Raw genomic sequence first — 20,521 nt, 5'->3', positions numbered from 1 at the left:
GAAAACAATAACATAAAAGATATATCATGTTATTGGGAAATATTTTATCCTTACTGCTTTTATTTCAGTGCTGCTGTCAAGAGCTAGTGGACCAAAACTAGTTCACCTTTCTCTCTATGCTTATTTATTAATTCTTGGGAAAATTTGCTCTTTAAAAATGTTTTCTGTTAATTTGAACTCTTTTAATCATCATTCATTCATTCGATCATATATTTATTATATTACCCACTACTTCCAAAAGTGCTTAATTCAGTTAAGAGATAAAAACCAGTAGTTAAGAAAGGAAAAACATGTTTCTAGGAAACCTGTATAAAAGAAATCTAAAGCACTTGATTGAAAACTTAATCTTAGCTAAGTAACAGCTAACGCAATGTGAAGATCAGAGATGACAAAGCTCCCAAAGTCATCAACTGTGAAATAATTTCACTGTTTAAACAAATATTTTAAATGTCCTTGGATTCAAATATATATTTAAGAATTTGAGGGATTTTATTTAAGTAACAATGTAATGTTTGCATCTTGTGAAATCCCCTCTCATTACAAACAGACTGAGGCAGCCAGACCGGGAGGCAGGGTACCTTGGGCTGTTTGCACTTCTATACAACTGTGCTGAAGTTGCGATGCCCTGACCGGTTTTTACCTGGGACACAGGTCTGTTCACACAGCTAGCAGTTGTGAAAAGTGAGATAATGTTTGCAGGAATGCCTCATGTAGTCCACCAATGTACCCTATCCCTCTTTATTTCTTTTTGTAAAAGTGGCAGTCTCTATGTCCCGAGGTCTTCCATGCTGTACTCCAGGCATGTGCAGGTTGTCCACGGTCCTACACTCTACCTGAAAGTTTAGAGAGTTGTGCCATTGTGTTCAGTGCTGTGCTGATATTCCTGATAATACTTGTGTTGTGAGTAATCAGGCCGTTTTTCTTCAGACCCAGAAATCGTTTGTGTTTTACCAACATTCATGGACCTTTACTGGGCTAAAGAGGCTTTTATGGACGTTTTCTTGCACCTAGCTATTCTCCTCACTATCAAATTTACTTAATATTGTAGCATCAAACCAAAAACCAACGGATAATATCTACAGTGCTGTAGGTTGACGCCCACATCACACAAACAAAATCTCTGTAGTATCCGCAAATGTGATGACAACTGCTCATAAGGGAGTTCAGGGGAAAAGAGGGGTTTCTGTGGGTCGTGAGAGCTTGTGAGCCTCCAAGCCGGTCACATGCACTCAACTGGAAAGTTACGAAGCTAATATGAAAAGGTTAAGGAGCAAATGCTGAGACTGCAATGGAAAATGACCACAACAGACACAACAGAGCCAAAGAGAAGGGAACTTCTCCAGTTAAAGTGGGAACACAGAAAAACGCAGCAAGAAGAGTTCTAAAAGCAAAATGATAACTTTTTAACATTTTATGAAAATAAGTAAAGCAGGAATTCTAGAGCTGTAAATTAGATAAGCTACCCTACCCCACCTTAGGTTTTGAAGAGTATGGCAAAAGTAATTTTATTTAAACATGAAAGATAGTAAAGGACCATGGTCAAAGCCACTACTAAGTAAAAAGAGAATAGCAAGCCAATAATGGTTCTAAAGGAAGAAGGCATTTTTTTAATATACGAAAACTGTACCTTTAGTATTTTGAAACAAGCTAAATAATTTATGAAATAAGAGAAGCTATGAAAGAAAAACACCCATCAGAACTAGAAAAACTCATAAATAAAAAATAGTTTAAATGAAATGAATAAAAATATTTAAGGGATTAGGCTGAAAGTGATATAATAGAAGATTGATCACTTATAGGAGTCTCCAATGTTCAAAAACAAATTAATAAAAAAGAGAGAGTAATGAAATCTAAAATTCAAGAAAATGTTCCTGAAATAAGACTTGAATGGATGTACTGTAAAATGCAGAAAATTGCTCAGAAGAGCCAACATGGAGATATATTAAAAAAAACTATTGGACTTTACAGAGAGAGCAAATTTTTTTGATATTCAAATTAAAACCAACACCAATTACAAATGAAAACCAGTTTGTTATTTCACCTTTTGACAGTAATACTTCATGGAAGAGAAAAAAAATGGAGTAAAATATTTAAGTCAAAGGAAAAAAAATACATGAGTCAAGGCTTTTATTTGTAGCCAAACTCATGCTCAATTATAAGGGCCTCAGATAAACTTCAAATAATGCATATGGACATAGGAAATGGGGATCCTACCAGCCTTCTCTGCGGAGTCTACTAGAGAACAAGCTACAGATAGCTATGACTATTAGCATTAATAAGGATAAAACAATGTTATGTCATATTAGAGGTGTGAGGAATGGAAGAGAAAAAGCCAAAGCATTGCTTATGGTAAGAAATATACAAACAGCAGTCCCCTAAAGTGGCCCCTAAGTGTATTACATTATGTAAGTTTTGGAACAAGGTCAGCAAAGTACAGCCCATTGGTCAGTCCAGCCGGCAGCCTGTTTTAGGGGTGAAATTTTATCAAAGTGCAGTCGCCGCCGTTTGTGGCCCTGCTGGAGGACAGCCCACCTCTGTTACATATAGTCTCTTTCTCCTCCTAAACTACCATGGCAGAATTGTGAATTTTCAACAATGACCAGGTGGCCTATCAAACCAAAAATATTTACCTCAGTAATCATATTTGGACAGTGAAAGTGAAGCACCTTATTATTGTGAAACCCAGTGACTAAAAGGAAATAAACATACTTTCTTTTTTTCCTGCCTTTACTACAGAAGCAGAGCCTTGAGGTACCCAGATATTAGGTATGGAGAATTTTCTCTGTATAGGAATATTTTGGCTAATAAATGTAGATGAGATGAAGGAACAGATCAATAGATAGGAAATGAGTACAAGAGGCTGCTACTACCATGAAAGGAGAGGAGAGCCAAAGGGACTTGGTGCGCCTAGTTAAGAAACAGTGAACACAGGAGTCACCTCTTATCTGTGGGCTCACTTTCTGAGATTTCAGTAACCCATGCCAACTACAATTTGAAAAATTACATGCAAAATTCCAGAAACAATTCATAACGATTTTAATTGCATGTCTGAGTAGTATGATGAAATCCCTAGGTCTCATTCCATCCCACCAATGCCTGAATCATCCCTTTGTCAGTGTCCCCACACTGTATACACTGCACAGCGCATGATCGTGTAGCCATCTGAGTTATCCGATCCATCGTTGTGGAACTGCAGGGCTTGTGTCTGAGTCACCCTCCTTTCACTTTGTAATGGCCCCCAGACACTGATGGAGCAGGAGTACTGACACTGGCAGTGAGGTACACCAAAGAGAAGCTGTAAAGTGCTTCTCTCAAGTGAGAAGGTAAAAGTTTCAACTTAAGGGAAAAAAATCATATGCTGGGCTTGCTATAACACATGAGATAAAAACAAACCTTCTATCCATGAAATTGTGCAGAAGGAAAAACAAACTCAAGTTAGTTTTGCTGTTGCACCTCAAACTGAAAAAGTTAGGTCCATCGTGTGTGGTAAGCGCTTGGTTAAGGTGGAGAGGCCCTGAGTTTGTGGGTGGGAGACATGAACAGAAAGCGTGTTCCAAATGACAGTGACATCTTATGCCAGGAAGCGCTGAGCCTATGAGCCTCCTGGGGCAAGGGATCCCGTGAAATGAGTGACCACATTCACGTAATTTTTATTAGTGTATTGATAGAATTGTTCTCTTTTATTTCCAGTTATCATTGTTAATTTTTACTGTGGCTAATATACAAATTAAACTTTTTGGTAGGTATGTATGTATAGAAAAAAATCACAGTACGTATAGGGTTTAGTGCTGTCCAAAGGTTTAAGAAACCACTGGGGGCTTCACGTGTATCTCCTGAGGATAAGGGGAGACTAGTGCGTCATGTGTCACTGTATTATCTATAATTTACTCCTAAAACAAACAAATAAAAAATACACACACAAAAAGAAACCTGAATCTAACCAGGACTCCAGATGTAACTACCAAGTTTTAGAAAATAAGGGAGACAGAGAAAAATATGAAATGATCCCTTGAAAATAGTCATCAAAACTGAGACTTCAGAAATATATTTTTTAAACAAAAATATTATTATATAATATTATGGTGAATAAAAATGAATGACAATGGTGAAGCCTACAAAATAAAAGGGACTCACAAGACATTCAAACAATTGCAGTGCATGTATCTTATTTAGATTCTGATAGAAATAAACTTTTAATATGAATATTAGCTGGATATTTGTTGATGCTGGAGAGTTTTGGTAATTGGGGAGAGTAATGACAGTGTGAAAAACTTTAAGAGTACTTATCTTTAAGAGGTACGTATTGGAATATTTACAGATGACTTACTATGTTTCTGCCGTTTTAAAGTAATAGAATGACAGAACAATTGGTAGTTGATACAGTGAGGTTCATTGTAATAGTCTCTTTAATTTTGTTTATGTTTGAAGTGTTCCATACTAAAATATTAAAACGTTTTAAATGTGAATTTTGGAAATGAGTTCTAAAATTTTTCTATTTAATTATTAATTTGCATTTAAATATTAAATCCAGTTATAGCATAGTTGTAAAACTTACCTTGAAAATAACTTCATTAGCAACTTTTTGATAAAGAAATCACAATAAAATATTTTTTTAGTGAATTCAATGTATTCTGTTTATCATCACTATTCATTTGATATGTGGTAGAGCTAAAGATCATAGGGCAGCTAATTCTGAAGAAGGGATGAACTTTTAAACAACTAATTAATTAACATTAATTTACATAATGATCTTATTTGCATAGGAAATGGCTAGGAATCATTAAAAGTCATTAATAAATGAAATATATTAGAAATACATGAGTTTGTACTTCACACTCAGGAGGCAAATGTAGTCATGAACTATTAATAACAATATTCAAGAATCAGGCATTAAACAAAGATTTAGCTTTTAGGCTTCATACATTTCTAAGAAGATAACTCATGAACTTGCCACTTGGTCTTACCTCTACATGCCTACTGGGGCACATATAAGCACATGTGTGTGCATTAGGTAAACTATTATTAGCCTTACTTAAATTTCTATTCAAATTACAGTAATAAAAGCTAGTTGTATTGTACTCACATACGAGAACTAAGTATAACTATTCCTATAAATCAGAGCTATTACTTGAGGAATGCCAAGTTCTACAACTTAGTTACCAAAATTTTCTTTCTATACCTAATTGTTCATTTGTTTAAAAAAAAGTTGACAAGTACAATTTTCAACATTCTTTCACTCTTTTTTTTATTTTATTTTATTTTTTTAATTTCTTTTTTTTCTCAAATTTTTTATTTAATTATTTTTCAAGTACAGTTCTCTGTCCATTACTCCCATCCCATCCCACCCCCTCTCCCCCCTCCCTCCCATCATCTCCACCCCTCCCAGTTGTTGTCCATGTATCCTCCATATAGGTTCCTCTAAATCCCTCCCCCATTTCCCCTGAAATTCCCTCCCTTATTTTTATTTAGAATAACATACATTACACTATGTAATATGGACCTGCCCTAACATTTCTACTCCAGGTCCGTCAATTAGATTTACAGTTTGAAGCACACCACAATATTTTGTAAAAATATAATTATCTACAGTTTAAAGACTTTAAAGACTCCAAGAACTGGTCTGCTATTTTTAAACAATTTAATTCTGCAAGTGATGCATATTCATTAGATACCTTAATCCCTTTAATTCCACAGACATCCTGTGAATAATCTGGTGTTTTAGGTGATTTGGTTGTACCTGTATAGCCCTGGACACGAGATCAGTAAGTGAGGTTTGAAGTAAATAAAAGGAGTCCTTCACTGTTTCATGACCATCAATTGCTGTAATACATCAATTGCTGGACATTCTGTAATACATCTTTTGACTTCTATTCCCATCTTGCTCTCTTTCTCTTCTATCACCTGGGCTCCAACTCTCTGACATTCATTCTGTAAGTGTATGTAGCTCTACTCTGGCTCACACGCTCTCCTCTTTTTACTTCTTTCCCTTTGACAAAACGCTGATGGAGTGTCAGGATGTCTGAAAACAGTCCCAGAGTACCAGGTGGATGTTTTAGGTCCTGTTTCCCTTTTCTGAGACCTCATTACACTAATGAATAAGTTAAATGTGGTTCTCCTGGGTCTTCTAGATTTAAAAAAAAAGTTGATGTGACTGCAAAAAATGATGGGTTGCTAAAGTGCAAAGGAGTTTTTACTTCAGTGAATGGACAAGAACAGCATTTATCCATTATTGGTCACATCTCTCAGAATCTGTGCTGGCCCCCTTCACAAATGGGTTTTACTTGCTTCCCTGTGTGGGTAAACTATACAACACTGAAAGGCTGAAGACAGATTTTGGAGTAAAAAAATGTAAGCCTAAATAGTCAACTTTTCATTTATTGACAAATATTATTTTTAGAAAAATCACTTAATCTTTCTTTAGCCTGTCTTTGTAAAATGAAGCTAATAATTCTTATCTCTTAGAAATGAAATAAAATTATTTTCTCCTAATGCAACATATAAATTATGATAAATGTTAGTTGTTAATATTAAGATGTGTTTTCCTCAACCCTAAGAAACTGTAAGTGCCAGAAGCCACATAACTCAGGGGCTGTTGGGTGGTAATGGGATCATTAACAGTACACTACATACAGGAGGGTTAGTCAGAAGCTCACAGTGGCGTGAGAATAATGTTTACTATCTAACAGATGATGATGGTATTTTGCAACATTGTACACAGAAGTTGAAAATAGCGAGTTATTGTCTTGGCAGTTCAGGAGTATGAAATCACTCCGTAATTGTCATGTATTTGAAATTAAAATAAATAGGCTAACACCTCTGAGGATTAATGATCTTTGTGCATTCTTAACTGAGAACTTTTAGACATGCATTTCATAAAAAAATACGCAAAGCTCAGTCCCAATGGTGTAGTAAGTAAATATGTAATTCAGAATCTCCCCCAAACATATCAAAATGACAAATAAATTACAGAACAACTGCCATTCAGATCACCTGAAATCCAGCTGAACAGCAGTCCTATCACTAAGGATATAAAGAGGAAGCCACATTAAGACTGGTAGCAGGGGCAGGGATGTGGAAAGAGGGGTTCACACATGTGTGTGTGGTGGTTAAAAACCAGGAGGGATATCTCAGGGGTGGAGGTCCCCCCTGAGGAGTGAGAGATCCTTGCCCCATATCAGAAGCCCCAGCCCAGGGTTCTAGGGCTGGAAAGAGAAGTTTGCATAACTTATGGCTGTGGAAACCAGCAGGGACTGTGGCTGAGTGAGATGGAGGGCTTTGGAGTCACAGGCTAAATACTTGTACTTAATTGAACTCCCTCTTTCTGAGTTCCAGCACTGGGGCAGTTGCTTAAAAGGCACCATGGACATACAGGAACTGAATTTTCTGCTATCAGAGCAAGAGTTAGAGGGACAGCTTTCTCCCAGACAGAAGTTCTGAGCCCTTCTTCAACAGAGCCTGGCCATAGGCTAGGTCCCCAGGTCCCCAGGTAGGGACCATATCTGAGTTTCCATCAACCTGGCTAACACTGTTTGCCCTGCCCCGTTGATTCCCAGAGATCCCACCCCACTGAATTTGCAGTCCAACCTAAGCTGTTTCTAGTGGCTTTTCCATGCAACTAGCCTCATGCCTCATGCTTCAGATTTCCTAAAATCTATCTTAACAGACAGCATTTAGCCTCTGTGTACCACATACCTGTCACTAAAGTGGCCTCAGGCCCATCACTAGTTGGAGCCAGTCTTGATTTACAGGTTGGCCTCCCCAGAGTACCTCCTAGCCCAGCATAAATGGTAGCCATTTGCAGACTACTCTGTAGCTCATGCAGAGAGGCCCCTGGCAGGCTGACCTTGCACCTCCAGGGAAGCTCCAAAGCCAGTGCATCTGGTGTACAGCTTCAGACCAGGCCAGGTTAGTTAGACCAGACTAACTCCATGAAGTTAGTCTCTGCACAGCAGCTCCCATGCTGTAGTCACAGCTGATCCTCATACTAGACTGACCTGGCAATCAATCGCTCCCACTGACATACAAATAACAATCAAAACCCAATTACAACAGGATAGTGCAGACAGCCCACATGGAAGATGAACCAAAGCACCGAGGTCAGGTGACCACGGAGGTTGCACCCATGAGCCCTACAGAACACCTGCTACATAAGGCCACTCTACCAAATCCAGAAGGNTTAGCCTCTGTGTACCACATACCTGTCACTAAAGTGGCCTCAGGCCCATCACTAGTTGGAGCCAGTCTTGATTTACAGGTTGGCCTCCCCAGAGTACCTCCTAGCCCAGCATAAATGGTAGCCATCTGCAGACTACTCTGTAGCTCATGCAGAGAGGCCCCTGGCAGGCTGACCTTGCACCTCCAGGGAAGCTCCAAAGCCAGTGCATCTGGTGTACAGCTTCAGACCAGGCCAGACTACAATCCAACCACATGCACAAGGGACACAATAAAGGGGTGGATTTGGTGGGCACCAAAGACCCACTGAAGCAAGTCCTGTTCCATGGAGTTAGGCTCTGCACAGCAGCTCCCATGCTGTAGTCACAGCGGGTCCTCATACTAGACTGACCTGGCAATCAATCGCTCCCACTGACATACAAATAACAATCAAAACCTGATTACAACAGGATAGTGTAGACAGCCCACATGGAAGATGAACCAAAGCACCCAGGTCAGGTGACCACGGAGGTTGCACCCATGAGCCCTACAGAACACCTGCTACATAAGGCCACTCTACCAAATCCAGAAGGTGTAGCAGCTCTGACTAATACGCAGAAACAAACACAGGGAAGTAGCCAAAATGAGGAGACAAAGAAACAAGTCGGTAATAAAAGAATAGGAGAAAGTTCCAGAAAAAAGAACTAAGTAAAATGGAGGCAAGCCAACTATTAGATACAGAGTTAAAAACAATGGTTATAAGCATGCTCAAGGAACTCAGTGATAACATCAGCAGCACAAAGAAGGACATGGAAACCATAAAAGAGATTCAGTCAGAAATGGAGGATGCACTAAATGAAATGTAGAGTAAATTATAGGGAATCAAGAGTAGAGTAAATACACCAGAGAACCAAATCATCCATTTGGAATGTAAAGAGGTGGAAAACTCTCCATCTGAACAGTGAAGAGAAAAAAATAATCCAACAATGAGGATGGATAAGGAGCCTCTGGGACAACTTCGAGCATACTAATATTTGCATCAAGATAAAAGCAGTTAGTTACCTATAAGGGAGCTCCCACAAAACTGCCAACTGATTTCACAACAGAAATACTGTAGGCCAGAAGAGACTGGCATAAAACTGAGTGTTGAAAAGCAAGAACCTACAACCATGATGAATCTACCTAGCAAAGATGTCATTTAAAATCAAAGGACAGATAGAGTTTCACAGAAAAGAAAAAGCTAAAAGAGTTCATCACCAACAAACCAGTATAGCAAGAAATATTAAAGGGTCTTCATGAAGAATTAAAAAACCCCAAACTAAAAATATGAATAATAAAATGGCAATAAATATGTATCTATCAACAATTACTTTAAATTCAAACAGGTTAAGTATCCAATCAAAAGACATATGATGGCTGAATAGATAACAAAACAAGATAATCACATATGCTGTCTACAACAGACAAACTTCAGATTGAAAAACACACACTGAAAGTAAAGGAATGAAGAGAAGATATTCATGAAAATGGAAGCAAAACTACACAGAAAAAAAATTAAGGTAGCAATACTTAAGCCACACAAAATAGACTTTAAAACACAAGTTAGAACAAGAGAAAGAAAGACCAGACAGCAACTCTACTTCTGGGTATTTATTCACAGAAAACCAAAACACTAAATTGAAAACACATATTCACCCATGTTTATTGCAGCATTATTGACAACAGCCAAGATATAGAAGCAACCTAAGTCTCCATAAATAGGTGAATGGATAAATGAGCAGCACACATATATGATGGAATATGATTCAGCCATCAGAAGAAGAACATTTTGCCAACTGCTACAATATAAATAGATCTGAGGGTATTGTGCTGAGTGAACTAAGCCAGAGAAAGAAAGACGGCAGATGATGTCACTTATGTGTATAATCTAAAAAACAAAATAGACGAGTAGAACAGAAACAGACTCAGATACAGAGAACATTTTGACAGTTACCAGAGAGAAGAGAGATTGGGGGATGGGTGAAAAAGGTGAAGGGACTGAGAAGTACAAATTGGTAGTTGCAGAATAGTCATGAGGATGTAAAGTATAGCACAGAGAATATAGTCAACTATATATGCTTCAGATGGGTACTTGAGTTATTGAGGTGGTCACCTCATAAGTTAGAGAAATGTCTAATCATGGGGATGTACGCCTGAAAGTAATGTAACATTGTATGTCAACTATAATTTAAAAATCAAAAGGAATTTAAATGAGCAGAAACACCATACATTGATTTTAAATAACATAACTTACTTTTTGAAGGGACTCGGAGGTTGGCGAGGACCACTTCCAGGGAGTCAGCTTGGACTCGCAGGACATAGCTTGTCCTTGTTTCATAGTCCAGAGGGCCATTCACATAGATAACGCCTGTGATGTTATTAATTCCAAACTTGTCTAGAATTAAAACACAATTTCTTGGTCATTTTCCTCACACTACAAGGAAAAACAGTTCTCTTTAAAAGCCACTGTGATTTCAAAAACATATGTTTATAGTAGCAGGCCAACCCAAGCTGTTGGCCTAATACATAGAAGAGATAAGTAAAAGCTGGCTTTTGGACACTGGTCCAGCTCTGTGGAAACTTTGTTCCAGTAATTGCAAAGTCCATGTTACCCTAATTGTATGCCTTTAAATTCTAGGGTTTTTTTTTCCTGAGATTCTCCTGGGAATGATTGTTTCTGTGATCAATTACACTGGGGAGCATTGTACACTATACCCCTCACACTAGATTCAGATGGTCTTCTACCATACTAAAAACTTTCAGAAATTCTGTTATAAAGAAATCCATTGAATTTCTTTAACCGTTTTATAATCTTATTAAATTGTTAGACTTTTTATTATTTAATGTACCTTATTATCCTGTAGATTTAGTGTTCTAAGAAAACCTAAGGGGTAAAAAACCAGATAATTTAATATATTGGTTATTTTGAAAATATGGTTTATTATTTTAAGTGGCTTGAAATACTTTGCTCCGATGTCCATTTGTTAAATGAATTTGCTCATTTAATATATGAGTGAAGGGCAGGGCACTTTGCTAAACTGTAAAATATTCCACCTCTTGCACTCATGTTATATTTTTCTCTTTAGTTTTCAGTATAGCATTTATTATTATCTAAATGCTACTTATTTATCAGCTGATTCATTTTTATTATCTCTTCTTATTATCAATAAATATTTGTCAAATAAAGTAATAAATACATGTTAAATAAATAAATAGTAAAAATAGTCGTTGTAGGGGAAAGAAGGTAGTAAGTGGAGCCCCTCTGCTGTCCTCAAGGAGGAGTATTGACTAAAGTACAAAAATATACAGCACGACAGAACAAGAAATCAGAGCTTCAGTAAGATGCTGAAGTTCAGGGAAAAGGAAGTTTAGTAATAGTACTTATGGAGGAAGCATAAGAGCACAGGGAAACAAAGAACAAAGCAGTAAGTATGATGTTGAGCACTTGCTTCAGGACCAGTGATTCCTTGTAATGGTTGATTGTTGAAATGCTTGAAAAAGGCCTGTACACATTCCATGAAAACTGCTTAACAGCATTAATATTAATTAATTTATCACATATGTATTATTCATTTATTTATTTTTTAGTTATTTATTTAAAATTTTATTTATTTATCTTTTAGAGGGGCAGGGAAGGAGAGAGGGAGAGAAATATCAATGTATGGTTGCCTCTGGTGTGTCCCCTGCTGGGAACTGGCCTGCAACCCAGGCATGTGTCCTGACTGGGAATCGAACCTTGATCGTGTGGTTCACAGGCCCATGCTTAATCCACTGAGCTACACCAGCCAGGGCTATTCATGCATTTATTAAATACATTAACTATTTTGACTACCAGGCCATCTGGTTCCTCAAAAGGAAAAACAGAGAACAACTAAGGATATTGGTGGATATTGGTGAAACAAAAAATGGGTGATAAAGACTGAGCTATGGACTTATTCCTAGAGGCTCACAAACCATTATAATTCTTAGTGAAATACAATGAGTAGACAATACTTAAATTACTAACCTAAAATTATTATTTGTATGTCTAACCCAACTGTTTGAGGATTCAATCATATAATACATATGACTTTTATCATGGATATGCCTCTTTGGCCATTCTCAATAATTTGTGATTCTAAAATTTATTCAAGATTAGCTAATGTATGATATGGAGTACGGGTTGATGATGGCAAAGGGGTAATGTAATAATTATAACTGAAAGCTGAAGTATCACACATTAGTTTTATTAAGTTTTACTTTTTTGAAAGATTTTATTTATTTTTATTTTTAGAGGGAGGGGAAAGCAGGAAGATAGAGAGGATAAGAAACATCAGTGTGTGGTTGCCTCACATTCTCCCCCTACTGGGGACCTGGCCTGAGACTCAGGCATGTGCCTCGACTGGGAATCAAACCAGCGACCCTTTGGTTCACAGGCTGGCACTCAGTCCACTGATCCACAACTGCCAGGGCATCACACATTAATTGTGAAGAAATCTCATTAATATACCCTTAAATGAGAAAGAGGAGAAGGCTTCCAGAATTAGTATTTCCTGAGGCGGGGGACTTTTTGTTAATATAACTGGATTTTTAAATTGGAATTTTTAAAATATAAACAGTAACTCAATCTGCAATTAATTACAAATCCAAGTTGATAACTTTTTGTTGAAAATACAGACTAAACATCTACTCACCCTCTTCATTTCCAGCAACAATGGAGTACACGATACTCTGATTGACGGCTGCAGCAGAGATGACACCAACCATAGTTCCCCTGGATGCAAGTTCACTTACTGGAGGAGGCCTGCAGGTTCAGGGAAAATGAAATTTTTAGTACCCATTTTGCCAGGATGGAGTTTTGAATTTGGTAAATAGTATGTGTTTGTGTGTGTGTGTGTTTATTTGAATAATACTATTTTCTGAAATTCATCAGAAAGCATTGCATTGACTCCATCCTTAAAAAAAAAATGGCTAATTGCAGACTGGTACAACCACTGTGAAAAACAGTATGGAATTTTCTCAGAAAACTAAAAATGGACCTGCCTTTTGACCCAGCAATTCCGCTGCTGGGATTATATCCTAAGAACTCTAAAACACCAATCCAAAAGAACCTATGCACCCAAATGTTCACAGCAGCACAATTTACAATAGCCAAGAGTTGGAAGCAACCTAGATGCCCATCGGTCAATGACTGGATCAAAAAACTATGGTACATTTACACAGTGAAATTCTATGCAGCAGAAAGAAAGAGGGAGCTCCTACCCTTTGCAACAGCATGGATGGAACTGGAAAGCATTATGCTGAGTAAAATAAGCCAGGTGTTGAAAGACAAGTACCATATGATCTCACCTTTAACAGGAAGCTAAACAACAAAACAAACAAACAAGCAAAATAGAACCAAAGACACTGAAATAGAGAACAGAGGGACAGTGACCAGAGGGGAGAGGGGAGGGAATTTCAGGGGAAAGGAGAAGGATTTACAGGAACTAGTATAAAGGATACATGGACAACAACTAAGCGGGGTGGAAGTGAGAGGGAGGTGGGGAGCACTGTGGGGGATGGGCTGGGATGGGAGTAAAAGACTGAAAACTGTACTTGAACAATAATTAAACAAAAAAATTAGTTAAAATCATAAAAATGCTCTTTTAAAATTATCATGCTGCTATTATTTTAGTTTTTTAAGATGGAACATACTTTAGTCTGCCAAATATCATACAAAATTCTTCTCACTTGTCTCTAAAACACCTTTTGGACTGAAAACAATAAATAGATATAATTTGCTTCCTTAACTGTTAAAATAATATGTTGATATTGTGTCATTGATGTTATTATATTTAGGTAAATGGCTTCCAGCTGTCTGTATCTAGTCCTTATTCTTGCTGGATTGTAAAGTTCTAACTGTACAGACAGTATCTGAATTAAGGGAATCACAAAATTTACATTTTGTTCGAATTCACTTATTTTGCTCAACTCTAGCTGCACTAGCTCCTTGGTACTATGACATTTGTTTAATTGCAAAACTATATTTTCAACAATTATCTAATCCTCCTATAATTCTCAAAACCTCAAGTTTATTATGTAATATTTGTCACTCTAATTACGCTATCATAACTTTGTTTCCATAAATTAATATAAATAACTTCACTTTTATAATTCACATATATTTATATGATCCAGCTCTAACAGATTTAGAAAATTATTGAATACATATTTTTAACAATGTCTCCAAATGGATTTGTAGTTGAATCAGTATGTCTAACTCTTCTGATTTTTAATAAGGTTTAGTATCTTTTCTCAAACCGGTAAGATAAATCCTACTGCCATTTCCCCCATACAATCTTTCTTTCATCACTTACACTTTTAATATCACCCCTCATTTTTATTTCCATTTTCACAGTTTTTCCTAACCTAGATTACACAGTGCTATTATGTTGGACTTTCATTAAAGTCTTTTATAACAAATACTGATATACAAATATAGTCTGAAAAACTAATTACATATAACTCTTCAGGAATATCTTGTCCAAATTGCTATGCTGTTTAGCACTATAGCCCATATACTTGTTAAGCTCAGTACCTAAATGTACCTCACAGTGATATATTTTATAAATGTTCCAGCACCTAATGGTAGTACATATATTCATTGTATGATCAATAAATATTCCTTTTTCCATTTTATCTTCCTGCATCTTTTCTCTCTTCTCTTGTTAATAGCATCTAAGGTTTGCTTTAGATAACCACCATTCTCAGTCTAAGTGGTTTGGGTGGGGCTGACCAATCATAGGATATGTATATAGGTAAACCTGTATGTACATAAACCCTTAGCTCTCTCTGGCCAATGGGAACACTTGTCCTGTTGCTCACTGTTTATGTGTGGTAAATGTCTTTCAAAGCCAATGAAAGTTATGCCCATACAAAGATTTATTTATTAATTTATTTATGGCTAGAATTTTAATGTTTATTCTCTATAAGGTGGTTCCTGTTGATTGTGATATCAACACAAATGAAATAACTCAGAGTTTGATGACAGAATCCCTACACTTAGACTAATATCCTAAATGCTTCTATACTTAAAGCCAAGTAAACTCATCAGTTTGGGAAAAATAAATTTTCTTTAATATAATATTTCTATCACTTCCAATCAAAGAGTCCCAACTAATTTAAGAAAAACAAGTTTAGATTAAGAAAAAGATAGATTTGTCTTTTTGTACCTAAAGATACATTAGGTAGACACTTCTTAAGTAAGGAATCTGAGAAACACAATTGTATTCTGTAAGCAACTTACCTAGTCACTGTTGTAGTCTTAGTTCGGTAACATAACAGTGACTCTGGTAACTGAACCACAAACAGTAGTCTATTGATAGTAGACAGTAATCTGTGATAGTATCTACTGTAAAAAGCAAGGCATTTACAAAAGTGACAATAGATTGCTTTTGATGGACTGCTTTGATTATGAATATACTGTTGTATGATATTTTGAATTATAAAGAGACATTAAGGCAATTTGCTCTTTGTCACTTTGCTTAGTGGTTGACATTGGTAATTATGCAATGAAAACATGAAAAGGGTTAAAATCAGATGGTTATGGAAACATACTAGTTCCTTAAAAAGTCTCCAATAATCTCCCAGTTTTGGTATTCTTGCCCTTGAGTATTTCTCTACCCTCTCATGAGGGACAGAGTGTGACTTCTTTCTTCCTATAGAAATTGGTAGAGTAGGTGTGATGTCACTTCAGTGAGTATGTATGGTTTTTACTTGTAACTTCATTCTTGCTAGTAGACCCCATCTCCTCTGCCAGATTTATGAAGTAATGGAACATATGGAATTGTCCCCATGACAAGATACTGAAGGTGATGTTTGACCAACGTTCAGTGAAGAACTGAGCCCTCAGTCCAACATCCCACTGGTAACTGAATTCTACCAACAACCACAGGAGCCTGGAAGCATACCCTTCCCTGGTCAAGTCACAGATGAGACCCCAGCCCTGGCCAACACCTTGATTCAAAATTGTATAAGACTATGAAACAGAGAACAAAGGTGACCGGTTTCTGAGACACAGAAACTTTAAGATGTTACACGTATGGTTTTAACTTGCTTGTTTTAATATTGTCATGCCACAATAGGTAGCTAACGTACATGACTTGAATATTAAGAGTAATGAATTGTTAATTTATGACAGATCAAATTACATACAACTTAAATTTGATGTAAGAAAACATGGTAGTCACATTCTGAAATAATTTTTATAAGCTAAATTACTTCTTGTGGAATTAAACATTACTTAAATGGTTTACTTGTTTTTCTTGTTCCTACATAAGAGCTAAATTTTGCACTTTCCACAATTAGTTTATTGATCCTTATAAAATACAGAAATATAAAGTCTGAAGCTAATGTACCACTGGCTTATCATTGGAAAAGATGTCATGTTTTACCTCAAACTTTAAAAAGTATTTATGTGTATTTTTGTACAATATAGATGAAAATGGTTAATACTGGAAAAATTACCAGGCATAATTTAAGAAAGAATTTAAATGCAATGCATATCAGTAAGAGCATTTAAAATTACATTTGTTAATAAATGTTTAAAATATATTTACTTCTAGGCAAAATATCTCATTAACCCTTGTATTAATTTTTCCAACATACTTTCTTCTACCAGAATCAACACATATGATAAAAATGCATTTTTTAAAAAGATTTTATTCATTTACTTTTAGAGAGAGGAGAAGGGAGTGAGAAAGAGGAGGAGAGAAACATCAGTGTATGGTTGCCTCTATTGGGGACCCGGCCCACAACCCAGGCATATGCCCTGACTGGGAATCGAACCAGCGACCATTTGGTTTTCAGGCCAGCACTCAATCCACTGAGCCATACCAGCCAGGGCCAAAAATGCAAATTTTTTCAGGCTAGAATTAAGTAAACCTCTATGATAATGAGCATTGGATTATAAAATTTCAGTTCTGGTCTATTTACTGCCAAACATAACCCTTTTATTTTTTTATGCCCTGGAAGGTACCAGGGCATGATTGGAGCAAATTACGTATTCCCTGAGGAGTCACATATAATTTAAATACAAAATGAAGCAGTTGGTGTAAATCAAGAACATAAAATCAGATGATGGGATAGAAAGATAACAAAATTGAGTTAAAGGAACTGAGCATAAATTAATAGAGAAGGGGGTGAAAGTAAAGAATTTGTCACACTGTATGCTCTACTTAATAAGGGTAACTAGTACAAGAGTGCAAATCAAATGGGATTTTAAAGTGGAAAAGTAAATTCTAAATGTTATGTGCACTCTATACATTTTAATGTTTTGACAACCAATGAAAAGTTATTTGTTAAAATATCATCATCTGACTTGGTTTCTTTGATCTATAGACTTGATCTATGAGCTGACAGTTCATGATTTTTAGAGTATACTCTCTGAAAGGTAGCTTCTGGTTCTGTCATTCTGAGTCTGATACAGTGTGATTTATTATTCCCTCTTTTCTTTCTGTTGAGTACACTAAAAAACTATTGATTAAGTTTAGAAGCCAAGAATTCTGGCCAAACAAAGAATTGCTCACAGAGATTTTTTTAAAACAAAGCTTTCTCCTGCTATTAATTCATAAAGTTGAAATTCTTCTATTTTATAATAAACAAACACACCATCATTAACTCTCTTCCAGTTAACTTTGTAACACCTAATTCAAAACAAATAGTTGTTGAGTGTCTGTAATTCAAGAATTCTACTTTGTAAAGTTATATTTACTGCTGATGTAGTTATTTTCACAATAAAAGAGCCACTTAAAACAGACAAGACTCAATAGTGGAACCAGATGAAGCTTAAGAATCAAGAGATTAACTGACTCCCCATTGTTCAGAAAGACTGCTAAGAGTAGGCTAAAGGAAATGAATATACCTTCAACAGACATGGAGTCTGAACACTAGAGAGACAGATTTTTTAATTTAATTTCATTTAATTTTAATATTTAATTAAATTTATTGGGGTTGCATTGGTTAATAAAATCATATAGGGTTCAAGTGTACAGTTATTTGATATATCATCTAATATTGTATTGTGTGTTTACCACCCAAAGTCAAATTTCCTTCTATCACCATATACTTGACCTTCTTTATCCTTCACCACCTCCCACTCCCTTTCTCTTAGGTAATCACCATACTGTTGTCTGTGTCTATGAGTTTTTGTTTGTCTTGTTTGTTCATTTGTTACTTTCAGTTTTTATCTCACATATTAGTGAAATCATATGGTCCTTAACTTTTTATGTCTTATTTCTCTTAGCATGATACCTTCAAGGCCCATCCATGTTGTCTCAAATGGCAGTATTTCATCTTTTCTTATGGCTGAGTAGTATTCCATTGTATGTGTGTACACTTCTTCTTTATTCAATCATCCACTGAATGGCACATCAGTTGTTTTAAAAACACCTTTGGGCCCTGGCTGGTGTAGCTCAGTGGATTGAGTGCAGGTCAGTGAACCAAAGCATTGCTGTTTGATTCCCAGTCAGGACACATGCCTGGGTTGCAGGCCAGTTCCCAGCAGGGGACTCACGAGAGGCAACCATACATTGATATTTCTCTCCCTCTCTCCTTCCCTTCCCCTCTAAAGATAAATAAATAAAATGTTTTTAAAAAAACAAAACAAAATAAATCTCTTAAAAAAAACACAAAAAACACCTTCAGGAGGGATGTTCACCAGAGGTTAGACCTGTGTCGATTTGATGCCCAGGTTCCTGATATATTCCTCATGGCATCACCAGCTCCTGTAATCCCCTCGCTTACAATATTTTGGGCTTTATTGGTCATTTTAAACAAAACCCACAGATTTTAGCTGAAATTTTAAATCAACTAAATTTGTACTTAAACAGAGACTAAATAATAATTCAATGGAAAAAAGCCTATTTTGATAGATATCAAATATAAATTTTATTTGTGTATTATTTTACTATATTTGCATTACCCTCCCCTCTCCTAATTTTTTCATGTAAAATAGTTGCATATTTAAAAAAAAACTAATAAACTTTGTTTCTAAGGTAGTTTTAGGTTTTCAGATAAATTAAGCAGAAAATTTAAAGTTCCATATGCAACCCTCCACCACATTTCTCGTATAATTAATATTTTGCATTAGTGTGGTCCATTTGTTACAACTGATAAACCAATATCACTACATTATTAACTAAAGTCTACAGTTTACATAAGGTGTCATTCTTTGTACAGTATATGACTATGGCTTTCGACACATGCGTAATGTCATATATTCACCATTAGAGTATCACACACAATGGTTTCAGTGACCAAAACTACCTCCTCTTCACCTACTCATCCTTTCCCCCCCCTGAACTTTCCGCCATTGATATTTTTACTGTTCACATACTTTTACCTTTCCTACAATATATAATATAGTTTAAATAATATGCTTGGTGGTCTTTTTACACTGGGTTCTTAGCAATATATATTTAAACTTCCTCCATGTCATTTTTGGTTTTGTACTTTTTATTGTTATAGCATATAACACTGTAAGGATATACCATAAACAAATACATTTTAGTGAGAAGAAAATTGATTAAATTAACCCTGAATCTCTTGTTTACAAATACATCTTTGCAGGTAAAATGTGAGCCAGCAAATTTAATAGCTACAGAATTTATATGCAAAATATTTAGAATACATTTTCCTATGGATGTGTAAGCTAATTTTTAGATATCTCTTTAACATTTCAAATTGATTCTTTTTTGAAAATGTAGACTACAATAAATCTCTCTCAATTAAATCCTCTTTAGCATTCTTGCCATTTGAATAATGACTATTCTAAAATAACAAAATTTTACTTTGCAAATGGTAGACCCAGTTTTTACAGTATAAATATAGATGAAACAATTATTCTACAGTTTAAAATCTACTTTTATTGTTGGGTTCAAGAAGTAACAATAAAAGTAAATGTTACATGTGTCACATAAAACTCCTCATTATTTTAAATGCCATGCAGTTTAGGATATAAAAGTGTTTGTAGATAGACACTATAAAATTACATTGGGATTCAATCTGGCTCTATTGCTTTTTTTCTACTGAGAAACAAATTAAATTTATTCTGACATGTTTGACTTCAATATACTTGCAAATCAGTACCAATTAAGAAACTGTTTTTATATCTACGATGAGGGAATTTAATGAAAATGAGAAGGGAAAAGACACCCACTGGAACTTTGATTATAACTTTGAAGTAATTTCATCAGAGTCATCCAATTTTACATATTTAACCAAGAAAAAAAGTTTTAAAATGGCATGGATCAAGAGGGAGACACCAAATCACCAAGAAATCTTTGTGTGAATTGCAGATGAGAATTTTAAATTA

The 20,521-nt window shown here is 35.8% G+C and overlaps 1 protein-coding gene across 2 annotated transcripts in view; it reads right to left on the bottom strand.

Annotated features, from left to right (window-relative positions):
* The window catches only part of PCDH15 (protocadherin related 15), a 791,076-nt gene that overhangs the window by 119,488 nt on the left and 651,067 nt on the right, over positions 1-20,521 (bottom strand). For both annotated transcript variants that reach the window (XM_037066919.1, XM_037066920.1), the window contains exons 24-25: positions 12,864-12,973; positions 10,445-10,585 (exon numbers count right to left, since the gene is read on the bottom strand). In XM_037066919.1, coding sequence (XP_036922814.1) covers positions 10,445-10,585; positions 12,864-12,973 — 251 coding nt within the window. The remainder of the gene's footprint in view (positions 1-10,444; positions 10,586-12,863; positions 12,974-20,521) is intronic.

Source organism: Sturnira hondurensis, unplaced genomic scaffold, assembly GCF_014824575.4.
Source record: "Sturnira hondurensis isolate 20B ecotype Veracruz unplaced genomic scaffold, ASM1482457v3 Scaffold0016684, whole genome shotgun sequence".
NCBI lineage: Eukaryota > Metazoa > Chordata > Mammalia > Chiroptera > Phyllostomidae > Sturnira > Sturnira hondurensis.
The sequence above is the reverse complement of the archived record's forward strand: the minus strand, read 5'-3'. Positions and strand labels throughout refer to the sequence as shown.